This window comes from Salmo salar, chromosome 28 (genome assembly GCF_965601325.2).
Source record: "Salmo salar chromosome 28, fSalSal1, whole genome shotgun sequence".
In the NCBI taxonomy this organism is placed as follows: domain Eukaryota; kingdom Metazoa; phylum Chordata; class Actinopteri; order Salmoniformes; family Salmonidae; genus Salmo; species Salmo salar.
In genome coordinates this window covers 21,736,589-21,748,888 of record NC_138318.1, presented here as the reverse complement: position 1 = coordinate 21,748,888, position 12,300 = coordinate 21,736,589, and the positions used below count along the sequence as shown (strand labels likewise).

The 12,300-nt window shown below is 45.7% G+C and overlaps 2 protein-coding genes across 4 annotated transcripts in view; one reads left to right on the top strand and one right to left on the bottom strand.

The window, feature by feature from the left end:
• wnk4a (WNK lysine deficient protein kinase 4a) overlaps positions 1 to 10,810 on the top strand; it is a 74,290-nt gene extending 63,480 nt beyond the window's left edge. For 2 of the 3 annotated variants that reach the window (XM_014179865.3, XM_014179863.3), the window contains exons 14-20: positions 2,655 to 2,709; positions 2,915 to 3,058; positions 4,841 to 5,703; positions 5,800 to 5,896; positions 7,100 to 8,036; positions 8,212 to 8,521; positions 8,758 to 10,810. In XM_014179865.3, coding sequence (XP_014035340.3) covers positions 2,655 to 2,709; positions 2,915 to 3,058; positions 4,841 to 5,703; positions 5,800 to 5,896; positions 7,100 to 8,036; positions 8,212 to 8,521; positions 8,758 to 8,760 — 2,409 coding nt within the window. In that variant the 3' untranslated portion in view covers positions 8,761 to 10,810. The remainder of the gene's footprint in view (positions 1 to 2,654; positions 2,710 to 2,914; positions 3,059 to 4,840; positions 5,704 to 5,799; positions 5,897 to 7,099; positions 8,037 to 8,211; positions 8,522 to 8,757) is intronic. The other variant, XM_014179864.3, reaches the window with a different exon arrangement.
• coa3a (cytochrome C oxidase assembly factor 3a) lies at positions 10,714 to 12,266 on the bottom strand. The gene is made up of 2 exons (XM_014179871.3): positions 12,009 to 12,266; positions 10,714 to 11,493 (listed from the first exon to the last, which is right to left on the bottom strand). Exons 1-2 carry the CDS (start codon positions 12,205 to 12,207, stop codon positions 11,390 to 11,392), a joined length of 303 nt encoding a protein of 100 aa, XP_014035346.1. The 5' UTR covers positions 12,208 to 12,266; the 3' UTR covers positions 10,714 to 11,389.
• Between the last annotated feature and the right edge of the window lie 34 nt (positions 12,267 to 12,300).

Below are 12,300 nucleotides of genomic sequence, written 5' to 3'. Positions count from 1 at the left end.
GGCAACAGGATAGATAATAGACAGTAACAGCAGTATACTGTAGGTAGGGATAAAGTGACTAGACAACAGGATAGATAATAGACAGTAACAGCAGTATACTGTAGGTAGGGGTAAAGTGACTAGACAACAGGATAGATAATAGACAGCAACAGCAGTATACTGTAGGTAGGGATAAAGTGACTAGACAACAGGATAGATAATAGACAGTAACAGCAGTATATTGTAGGTAGGGGTAAAGTGACTAGGCAACAGGATAGATAATAGACAGTAACAGCAGTATACTGTAGGTAGGGATAAAGTGACTAGACAACAGGATAGATAATAGACAGTAACAGCAGTATACTGTAGGTAGGGATAAAGTGACTAGGCAACAGGATAGATAATAGACAGTAACAGCACTATACTGTAGGTAGGGATAAAGTGACTGGGCAACAGGATAGATAATAGACAGTAACAGCAGTATACTGTAGGTAGGGATAAAGTGACTAGACAACAGGATAGATAATAGACAGTAACAGCAGTATACTGTAGGTAGGGATAAAGTGACTAGACAACAGGATAGATAATAGACAGTAACAGCAGTATACTGTAGGTAGGGATAAAGTGACTAGGCAACAGGATAGATAATAGACAGTAACAGCAGTATACTGTAGGTAGGGATAAAGTGACTAGGCAACAGGATAGATAAGACAGTAACAGCAGTATACTGTAGGTAGGGATAAAGTGACTAGACAACAGGATAGATAATAGACAGTAACAGCAGTATACTGTAGGTAGGGATAAAGTGACTAGGCAACAGGATAGATAATAGACAGTAACAGCAGTATACTGTAGGTAGGGATAACGGATAGATAATAGACAGTAACAGCAGTATACTGTAGGTAGGGATAAAGTGACTAGACAACAGGATAGATAATAGACAGTAACAGCAGTATACTGTAGGTAGGGATAAAGTGACTAGGCAACAGGATAGATAATAGACAGTAACAGCAGTATACTGTAGGTAGGGATAAAGTGACTAGACAACAGGATAGATAATAGACAGTAACAGCAGTATACTGTAGGTAGGGATAAAGGATAGATAATAGACAGTAACAGCAGTATACTGTAGGTAGGGATAAAGGATAGATAATAGACAGTAGCAGCAGTATACTGTAGGTAGGGATAAAGTGACTGGGCAACAGGATAGATGATAAACAGTAACAGCAGCGTATGTGATGAGTCAAAAGAGTTAGTGCGATACAGATAGTCTGGGTAGCTATTTGGTTAACTATTTAACTAACTATTTAGCAGTCTTACAGCTTGGGGGTAGAAGCTGTTCAGGGTCCTGTTGATTCTATACTTGGTGCAGTGGTACTGCTTGCCGTGCGGTAGCACAGAGAACAGTCTATGACTTAGTCTATGACTAGAGTCCAGCTCTAGATAATATAACTAGACCATTATTTAGGTTCAGAGTGGTTTACTGAGAAGGGTGTATCGGCCCTGGTCAAAAGTAGTGCACTATAATGGGAATAGGGTGCCATTTGGTATGCACATGCACCTAGACAGGGGCAGCCAGGAGAAAAGAGTCTGTACTGCCAGGACATGTTCCTATCCTCAGAACACAACCTGCCTGCTGTGCTGAGCCTTCCAGTAAACGGATCTAGGAGAACAGTGAAGAACAATGTGTTGTTTCATGTGGGTCGGGAAGACCGGTAACTCCTCCTTCTCCTACACACACACACGCACACGCACACACATACATACATTTACATACACACACACACACACACTCACACACTCACACACTCACACACATACACACATACACACATACATACATACATACATACATACACACACACACACACACACACACACACACACACACACACACACCCACACACACACACACACACACACTACCCCCTAGGTACATCATTACCTCAGGCTGTCCTGGAAATCTCTCCTTCCTGGCTCCGGACCAGGACTTGATTGAAAACAGGCTGCTAACCCGACCACATCTCTAACTGAGAACCCCTATGGCCTTATACGTTTCTGGGCTAATTGTGTCCCACGTAAACCCCAGGCCTCTTCCCCTTAAAAAACATAGAAAATGAGTTCCGTCTGAGAGAATGTAACCACAACTCTGAAACTTGTCTGTCTCTGTCCTGATTGTGTTCTAGGGTTATGGTTTAGGTTAGAGGCATATCTGCTTCTATTATTCTATTCTTAACCACATCTCAGATGGGTTCTGAGAAGTTATTTGTTGATAGAAAACTCCTCATGGAAGACAAGAACCGAAATGGACCTCTGGACATTTATGTCTTTGCCTAGTCATTACTGCATGTTCGCGTGACCAGTCATTACACTGCAGTAATTCAAGGAAAGAAAATAGAGCTGTGACTCTAGAGGGTTTGTTTCCTGTTTAGGAGGGTTCAGATTATGGTGGTTAAAAGATTTAGACCAAAGTGAAGTAGAACACTAAATAGATGTAAATGGTTGTCTTAATGAGTCCTTATTAAAATGGATCGTAATCATTAAAATGACCCTGGCTAAATGCAACTGACTTCTCAACAACAAACCCCTTGGGAAGACCAATGTTAAATGTAGTGTATGAATTAATACTGTATCATGAATATAATAACGGTGTATATCTGTGTCCTCTATTCCAGCCTAATCTTCACAGTCACATTCTGGAGCGGACACACTCTTCCTACTCTCTACCTGGTAAAATGCCTAATCCTTAATCTTCCTTTTCTGCTGCTTGGTCTTTGTTATATTTCTGGGCCTCACTTGGCCTATGTATGTTATATTGGGTTTGCATGGCAAATAGACCTGCATGTGTCTGTCTCTCTAAGTTTCCTTAATTTTGTTGCCGGTGAGCATGTCCATTTCAATGACTGAGACTGACTGTGTCTGTCTGTTCTCCCAGACTTCAGCATGGCTGGCCCCAGTGTAGGGGTATGTGACTCTCCCTCAGGGCCCACTGGTGGAGGAGACTTCTTCAGCCCAGCAGACATGACTTCACCTGCAGGGACACCTCTACTACGCTCCCAGTCTTTCCAAAACGCCCCAGGTTCTGTATTGTAATGACCCACCTCTCCTCCTCTTCCTCCTCCCCACGGTCCCATGTGAAGAGGCATTGTTTACTCTTCACAGAGAGAAAACTGTTGTAGACTGAGGTTGCTCCACAAATGGCACCCTGTTACCTTTAAGGCACTACTACCAGAGCCTGGTCAAAATTAGTGCACTATTATGGGAATAGGGTGCCATTTGGGATGCAGACAGGGATTTGTTTGGAATTAGAACATCAATGGAGTGGGGAAGGACTAGTTTGACATTTGAAGAGTCTGAAATTGAAAACGTGTGTATTCATCACAAGTCTTTAGTTTAGTTGAGAACCCTACAGTGGAGACTAGCCAGAGATATTGATAACTCTTCAGGGACTTTTCCGGACGCCATAACATTCTTCATTCATTGATTTGACATTTAATTCAACAATGGCTCAACAGTTATGAACCAACACGACTCCCGACACTGAAGTAAACAAGCCACTAACATGTCAATGCAGACGGAAATATACTGTAGGTTAGGAAACTATAAATGAGGCGGAGAGCCAAAAGGCATTGCGAAACCGGACTGTGCTGTGGCTGTGTCCAGCAGAGAACAGAGACAACGGGGGAGGGAGGGAGACATACTTCAGATGGCCACCAAGTCTTTAGCTAGTGGGGGTGGAGCGGCAGTTGTATGTTCTTTAATTCAATTCAAATGCTTCCCTCTCTTGCGGTGGGAGTTTTGGAGGAGACTTTCTTGAAAAGTGTGTGTGTGTGTGTGTGTGTGTGTGTGTGTGTGTGTGTGTGTGTGTGTGTGTGTGTGTGTGTGTGTGTGTGTGTGTGTGTGTGTGTGTGTGTGTGTGTGTGTGTGTGTGTGTGTGTGTGTGTGTGTGTGTGTGTGTGTGTGTGCTGGCAAACAGATGTTGCAGAGAATCATACTGTAGTACAAGCTAGGCCAGGAAAGCTTATGCTTCACAGTGAGAGCATTCACATCTCAAAAAGAGGCTAAAAGCGCTCTTTAAGTGAAGTAATTACCCAAGAGGCCCTAGGGCAAGGCCGGCGCCGCACCACTGAGGCACAGACCTGGGGTGTGAGGTGCAGGGATGGTTAGTCAGAGCCATGCAAATCTCCTGACAATACCAAGAAAGGGGTCTGAGGAGGGAGGGGTTTTACGACGGTGTTGGGCCCAGTTTGTGTTCTTCTCTGCCAAGATGAGGCTAGGTCCCAAATGGCACCCTATTCCCTAAATCATGTATTACTTTGACCAGGGTAAATAGGGTGCCATTTGGAATGCATACATAACAGCGCATGCCCCTACATACAACCAACCGCTCCGGCTATCAGGGCCTTTATGCAATGAAATCATCGTCCTAGCTCTCTTAAACAGTGATTTTGTTAGACAAAACCCTGCCATGGAAACCATCTTTATACCGCACATGAGGAATTTATTTTCTAAATGTCTGATGTCACTTGGCAGTGGGCGGAAGGAACGAGGAGACAATCCAAAATCTGAGCGAGAGATGGAGCAATAATATAATTGACTCTTTTACAACCTAGGGGATTCTGCTAGTAAATGTCTCTGGAGACGTTGGCATAAGGGTTTGTGTGAGGACACTGTAAAGAACCCATTGAGGTTTTGTAAGGCGTTCCTTTTACATAAGTGGTGTTTCTGAGTTAGGTAATGTTATGTTGTTTCGTGTCTACCAATCAGTCACCACACATGAAGTTCCCTCTCAGGAAATGAAAGTTTTGAATGTAATAATAATAACTAACATGTATTATTCTGTTTTGTTTCTATGTTCCAGGTTCTCCTCACTACCACTACCACCACCCAGCCTCCATGTACTCCTCAGAGCCCCCCCAGCAGCAGCAACACCAGCAGTACTACCACATGCCCCCCTTCATGGGCCACACACACTTCCCCTTCCCCTACCCAGTGAACCCCGGTGCCTCCAAACCAGCGGGGTCCCATCCTCCCCTCACACGGGTCGCCAGCAACCCCACGTTCCCCTCCATCCTTTCCCCAGCCCCAGGCTCCCCCGGCGGCCCCCACTCTGATGCTCCGAGCCCCTCTGAGTACAGCGGGGAGGGGAACTCCCTGACCCTCCCTCCTCACCCCCAGAACCCCAACATGTGGCCCTCCCACACACAGCCCCTCTTCTCCCTGGCCAACGTAATCTCCATGGCAATGAGCATGGCTCACTCCTTCATCCCTGCCAACAGCCTGGCTAACCAGGGGATGCCCTCCATAGCAGGCTTCCACCCCCAGCTAACCCACCCTCAGTCGTTCTACTCGTCCGTCTATTCCCCCCACTACCAGACTGCTCCAGTGGAGCTCCCTTACACCCAGGGTGGGACGCCTGGCCAAGGGCAGCAACACAGTATCTACCAGGGCCCAGACACTCCACCACAGATGCAGAGGGATGGCTCAGTGTCTGTGTACTCGCAAAATGGGCACCCCGGCTGGCAGCATAATCACATATCTCCCCCTACGATAGGCTACAACAGCCCACAGATGGTATCACAGCAAGCAGCATCCAGCCCCCTAAGCCATTTACAGAATAGTTCCCAGGGGTCCTACATGGTTCCTCAGGACCAGTCTGATGTGTCCAGCTGTGCGTCAGGGTCTGATCTGTCCCCTTCGTCCCCAGACAGCCCGGAGAGCACAGTAAGTTACCAACCAGCCCATACATGACTGTCTGACAGTGAGAAGTAATGCCATTCTGACAAGTATTGTCCCCCCTCCCACTTCTCTTGTCCCAAGTTATCATCGTTCAGCTCAACCACACCAATGTTGAGACCTACGGTGCCTGAGATGAACGCCAGTGCTCCCAAGCCCAGACTATCTCCCAGTTACACAGGTAAGATTCACAGTGACTTTCCCCTCTCTACTTCTACACTAGCTGTATTCTGTATTGTACTGGCCCTTACCTAAGCTTACTGTTGATCTGTTGATGGTAGGAGATGGGTTGGGGAGGACGCTGGCAGGCCTATGTTGCTTCTGTTAGCACACTAAACAAATGCAGAGTACATACTCGGGACACACACACATACAAAAACACACACACTCCAGACATACACAGACACTCAACGAGGCCCTTTCTCTAGTGTTTTATGTTGTATTTGGTCTAAATAAGGCCTGATGACTGTGTTAGGGCCAATTGGCTCTTCCTGTTGTTTTCAGTTCTGTTTTGTGTTTTATCCTGTCCACATCAGTGTTTGGTGACATTATCACCTATAAGCACTAGCAGTGCCTCGGGATCTGTTGCGTAACCACATGTCTGGATGGAATGTTCCATTGAATAAGGGACCAATAGGTAGGTGTGACTGTACCCCGCCTACCAGTATTGACCAGTTAGAACCCACTGGGTACAGACGTCAATTCAACGTCTATTCCACATTGGTTGAACGTAATTTCATTGAAATTACGTGGCAACAACGTTGATTCAACCAGTGTGTAACCAGTGGGAAGCTTTGCCCAGCAGAAATGACCAATCAGAAGGCTTCCACGCTCGTTACAGGCCTCTCCTCCCACATCCTCCCCACCTGTCTGTGTTCACACCCCCACCCCACCCAGCTCCAGTACCCGAGCAACCCAACCCAGCCCATTTCGCTCAACAGACAGACAGAACAGGCTCTGTTTTTGAGAAATCCCAGGGCCACATTCAGCAGAAAATAACTGTTTTCCAACCGTGTAGAGTAGAGTTACACCTAGTGCCAGACCTCCGCTAGCTCTTGCTTCCCACCCGTTTATGGCACCATGAACACAACCAGATGTTGGCAGTAGATATGGCAGTTGGATTGGTTTTTCTGACAGAAAGTTATGAAACTAAGGCCAGGATTCTATCCGATCCATGATAGATCTGCGTAACAGCACGCTTGACATTTAAAGTACATTTCAGATTGAGACGACATTATGCATTTGAATCAATTTGAAAGTACGAGTCAATGTCAATGGAAAATAATATCACTACTGGAACAGAATGTAAACACAAACAGCAGATTGTGAAAAATAATTATTATCACTGTGTTGATATTAATCATAAACCTCCTCCACCCCACAGATCCCCCGCCTGCTGCCGTCACAGTGGGTCGTTTCCAGGTCACCCCTAGCATGGAGATCCCTGTGCCTGCTGCACCAGATGGACAGGGCTCTAACCCCACCAGGCCCAAGTCAGTGGGCAGCTCCACCCCAGGCCCCACCAGGCCCAAGTCAGTGGGCAGCTCCACCCCAGGCCCCACCAGGCCCAAGTCAGGGGGTAGCTCCACCCCAGGCCCCACCAGGCCCAAGTCAGTGGGCAGCTCCACCCCAGGCCCCACCAGGCCCAAGTCAGTGGGCAGCTCCACCCCAGGCCCCACCAGGCCCAAGTCAGTGGGCAGCTCCACCCCAGGCCCCACCAGGCCCAAGTCAGTGGGCAGCTCCACCCCAGGCCCCACCAGGCCCAAGTCAGTGGGCAGCCCCACCAGGCTCAAGTCAGTGGGCAGCTCCACCACAGGCCCCACCAGGCTCAAGTCAGTGGGCAGCTCCACCACCTCCGGGAGCAGCACAGAGGAGCAGGAGGGGGCAGAAACCAGCCTGAACACCTCCCTCACTCTCTCCCCCCCAGACCGACACCTCCCTGTGGAGAAGGACGGGGAGGTCCAGGCAGGGTGGGCCGGGACTAAAGAGCAGCAGCAGGAAGAGGAGGAGGAAGAAGAGGGGGAAGAAGATGACGAGGAGCATGAGGAGGAGAAGGAAGAGCAGCAGATAGTAAGAAGGAGGAGGAGGAGAGTGTGTAGCCTCAGTCTGATGGGTACGTCTGCAGACAGCGGCCTGTCCGTCACGGCGGTGGATTCAGAGGGGCGTGGCCTGTGGGAGGGAGGTGCAGGGAGCCCGACCTACAACTCGGCCCTGCACCACTTGTGGCTGAGCTACAGCCGCAACTTCACGTACATGAGCAGTGACGACTCGGAGAGCGAGGACGAGGACATGCGGGAGGAGCTGCAGGAGATGAGGGAGAAGTGAGTGTTTCACCTTCAGCATTTCTCCAGTTATTTACCCATTTTCATTCCAGATCGATTTAGGGTTTGAATCCAAGTTTGATTACTTTGAACTCAACTTGCATCTCAACTATTCCAAATCACTTAAACAAGTCCTCAGAGTTCTCACCTATCTGTTTCTCTCTCTCTTTCTCAGACACTTGGTGCAGGTGCAGAGTCTCCAGGCCACCCAGAAGAGGGAGATTGAGGAGCTGTATGAGAGGATGGGGAAGGTTCCCCCTGCGGGGATTGTCTCGCCTGCCGCCATGCTCTCCAGTCGCCAACGCCGTATCTCTAAGGAGAGGAGTTACCTCTCCACCTCCCGCAGAAACAGCCTGCAGCGCGTGGACATGCTCCCCCTCCAAGGTATCATCAGGAGGAACTCTCTGGGTGGCAGCAACAGCAGCAGCAGCTCTCTGGAGAAGCCCTCTAAAGGGGTGACCTTTGCTTCCGATGTCAGTAGAATGGTTAGAGTTCTCTCATGTCTTTATTTACTGTACACAGAGCATGGCCACGATTCAATCAGAGGTGCGTTGTCGGTAGTGCAATGTGCTTGCCTACAACGCACCTCTGATTGAATCATGACCCATATCTTACATTTATTTTGCTGTCTAAAATCTAAGTTTATCTGGAAATCATAATGTGCAATGCACAATGCTCTACACATTTAATCATTGCATCTCCTTGTCTCCTCTCTCACCAGTAAGAATCTTCAGCCATGCTTGCTGTAGAATAAGCCCAGACTACCTCATCTAAAATGTGACTGAAATGATCATCCTGCTGGAAGAAAGAACTGACATCACCTCTAAACCCTTTATCTGGGCCCCCATTGGAGGAGACTAAACTAGATCCCCCAGAAACCAGGAAGCTCCTCTGCTGATCCAATAGTCACAGAGTTAATCAGAGGTCGCAGGTCCGTCAGAGGTCGCTGAGCCCTCTGCTATGAAGGGACAACGGAACCTTTGTCATCCGCTGTCAGTCACCCCCAAGAGAAGCTTGCCAGATTCAACGGTTCAGTGCAACATACCCGTTCTAGGACGCCACCGGAACAGTGTTTAAAGTGAGATGGTCAAAAGTTTCAAAACTGCCTAATCCTCAGCTAATGCGTATAAAAGGCCCACAATAGTACTAGCCCGAGTAGTGCACCATCATTCTTCATACTATGCAATGCTAGTGAGAAACGTGTGATCATTATACATAGAGCCTTAATGATCAGCTGTAGTCCTGCCTTGTAGCCACAGAGCAGTAAGGGTTGTTCCAGCTACAATATTGGCATCATGGGATTGAGGACGGGGCAGTTGATCATTATTTTCCTGCTTATCTGACTGTCGCACACATTTTTATTGTGAGCAGTGGAGTGAGATGAAGCTCAGTAACTCTCGCTGTGTTTCAGATTATTCACTCTCCTCTTTGCACATTTGACTATCTGTTTGCGATCTGTTGATGCTGACTGTAGCTCGCTACTGCCCTCTAGAGTTTGACTACGGAAGTCCAGATATGTTGTTATAATTCTGCCTGTTTTCCAATGTACAATAGTGATGCAACAATATTTCTGATGAATTCAACAGCATTATGAAGGACGACCGTTGTCAATGTTTAGAAAGATGTGAACATAGATGTTAAAAGATGTTAGGCAGTACCTTATATACATTATAGTGAGCATTTTTTTATAAAATGCAACACTATAGACAAGTAGCTTTCTGAACAACCATATACAGAACTATAGGTAGACCTACAACACTGAAATCATTTAGGTGTCAGTCTTTCCAGAATATTTCAGAATTTCACATTATATGTGTTCATATGAAATATAAAAAGGTTATACAGTAGGAAGCTAGGCACAATACAGCTCTATAAATGACATATATCTAAGACTCAAACTACTCCTTTTAAAAACAAACCAAGTGAAAGTATTGCCAAATCAGCCACATCGATTTAAAAAAACGAGGCTATTTATGGTTGATGATTTTCAACTCTCCTGACTTTTTAGCCGAGATTATATTTTCTCCCAAAATAATCAAACATAGGTCTAGACTACTGGTTCTCACCATGATTGTAAATGTGTAAATATGAAATAATGCATTTGTAAATTACTTTTACAAATGAATCAAATTCATTTTGGCAAGCTACTTTTCTTGTGCAAACACATTGGCAATGATAAACCTTGCTGCAATGCACAATAAACCAGGCACCCTATGCACTTTAGTAAATTCTACTTTAGTAGTAACTCACACTTTTTGGTAAAGTAAGTAGCATATTTATATGCACAAGTGGGGAAGAGTACGACTACCCTAACAAATGAATTAAACTGTGAGCCCATATTAGCTATTGCCTTAAATACACAAAAGGAATTCTATTGCAATGATACTCAAGATTTATATTTAAAGAAAGAAAAAGTGATGAGAATCCACATTTCTGAATGCATGTATGATTGTTGGTTGATTGTATTGCTTTAACATACAAAGCTGCTGTCCTGCCATGCTCAATCTGTGCCTTTTCCTTGCAATGTCTTATTTTATATTTTTACTCTGTAGCTTTGGTGGCTACAACATAATCTGTAAATCCTATTTTGACATAAATACAGTTGAAATAATGATAGTGTTCCTCTCAGCTTCCGTACTATTGTGGCAATATCAGTGTATGAAACATTACACTGACCTTGCTATAAGATGCCATTTATTGTTGTGAAAAAACAAATACATAATAACAAATGTACAACTCAATCCTTTATCAACATAAATATATTTCAATATAAATGTGTTTCTTTGTCTCAGTTGAGCTGTTCTAATTCTTATCCCACCTATTCCAAGGCCACTGTAGAATTAACATTACTGATAGACATGAGGTTGAATTAGTTTTAGAGTTTTGGGAGAAATCATTTGATGCTGATTTGAAGGGAATACAAATAATTCTACACAAGTGCCTACTCGTTGGGAAGAAAAGGAAGGAGAATAGGGTAATGTTCATTGGGGCACTTAACAGAAACCATTAAAAAAAAATGTTGCCTCCCGTTGCCGTCCGCTTGGTGCCTAATGAACAAGACCCAGGATCCTGAAATTGTAAGGGGTTAATCGGGGGCAGAAGATAATTCTTTCTACAGACAAGCATGTTTAATCACCATGAAGACACTTAAGTCAGCAACACAACCACATAAAAGTCTACATATCCAGGGCAAAACAGGGTCCGATGCTGCCTTGACAGTGGCTAGCAGTGGAATAAGATGTAGCACCAGCATTTGTCAGCATTAGTCCCTTCCAGTGCAAGTAGGCCTACAGGCGATAGGATCAGTGGCACAGCACACAGTCGATCTGAGCTCAGTCCATCTGATCGCCAAGTCAGTTGGCGCCCGTCTTTGCCCCCCTCATCCTCGCGACCTTGGCCTCCTCATCCAGCTCATCCATAATCTTCTCCTGTTTCACTGAGTAAAACGTGTAGCCATCTAGGAGGAGCAAAGTCAAGGAAAATGGGCTGACAGAGGCAAGGTATGTGCTGGGTATGAAGCTATAATCGAGCTTAGCTACATAAACACAAGGTTGAACGTTTTCATCATCAACATACATTTATGGCAGACATGTTTTACACTCATCACCAGCTTTCACTGTAGCAACTTGTAATAAAGTGGCATGCTGAGAGAGCTACTTAGCTAACTCTAGTGAGATCCTTACTTGGCTACTAGCTAACGTTACATAGTTATCTAATTAGCTAACTGGCTTGCTACAGTACATGGCTGTTATGCAAACACATGTCATGCTGTTCTTCACCACTACAACGTCAATTTCATAACCTATCTACAATGACTTACAGCTTCAAGGACATACATGAATAATGTCTGGTTGACTTTAACTGCTAATAGTTATGGCAACATTACAATGGATCGCTATATCATGCCGTTTAGGGCAAATAAGCTCATATGTTACGCAGTTCACCTTTTGTCACTGAGTTTGGCAAGGATACAAATACCCATTACAATGGCTCCGATAGCAAGTCCTGTTGCAATATTACGGCCCCTGAGTTGCTGCGATTTCTTCTTCCATTGCGCGAGCTCCACTTGTCTGATAAAGTAGAACTCGTCCCTGGTAAGGTCCTCCTTGTTTGGATCTATCCTCTTTGCAAAAGGGACTTCGGGATCCACAGTCGGTTTCTGGTCAGCCATTTTTGCGACAGCCTGATCTGCTTGTGCAACACTATAATAGGTCCCCCAGACATTTCCGGTTTCGACGCGAAAAGGTCGTTTTTTTTTTATAGC

Bases quoted from the DNA above. Each gene is read 5' to 3' on its own strand.
- coa3a (XM_014179871.3), bottom strand. From the start codon at position 12,207: ATGGCTGACCAGAAACCGACTGTGGATCCCGAAGTCCCTTTTGCAAAG. The intron at 11,494-12,008 runs GTATCCTTGCCA...TGCTCCTCCTAG, and splicing joins AGCCATTGTAATGGGTATTT to ATGGCTACACGTTTTACTCA.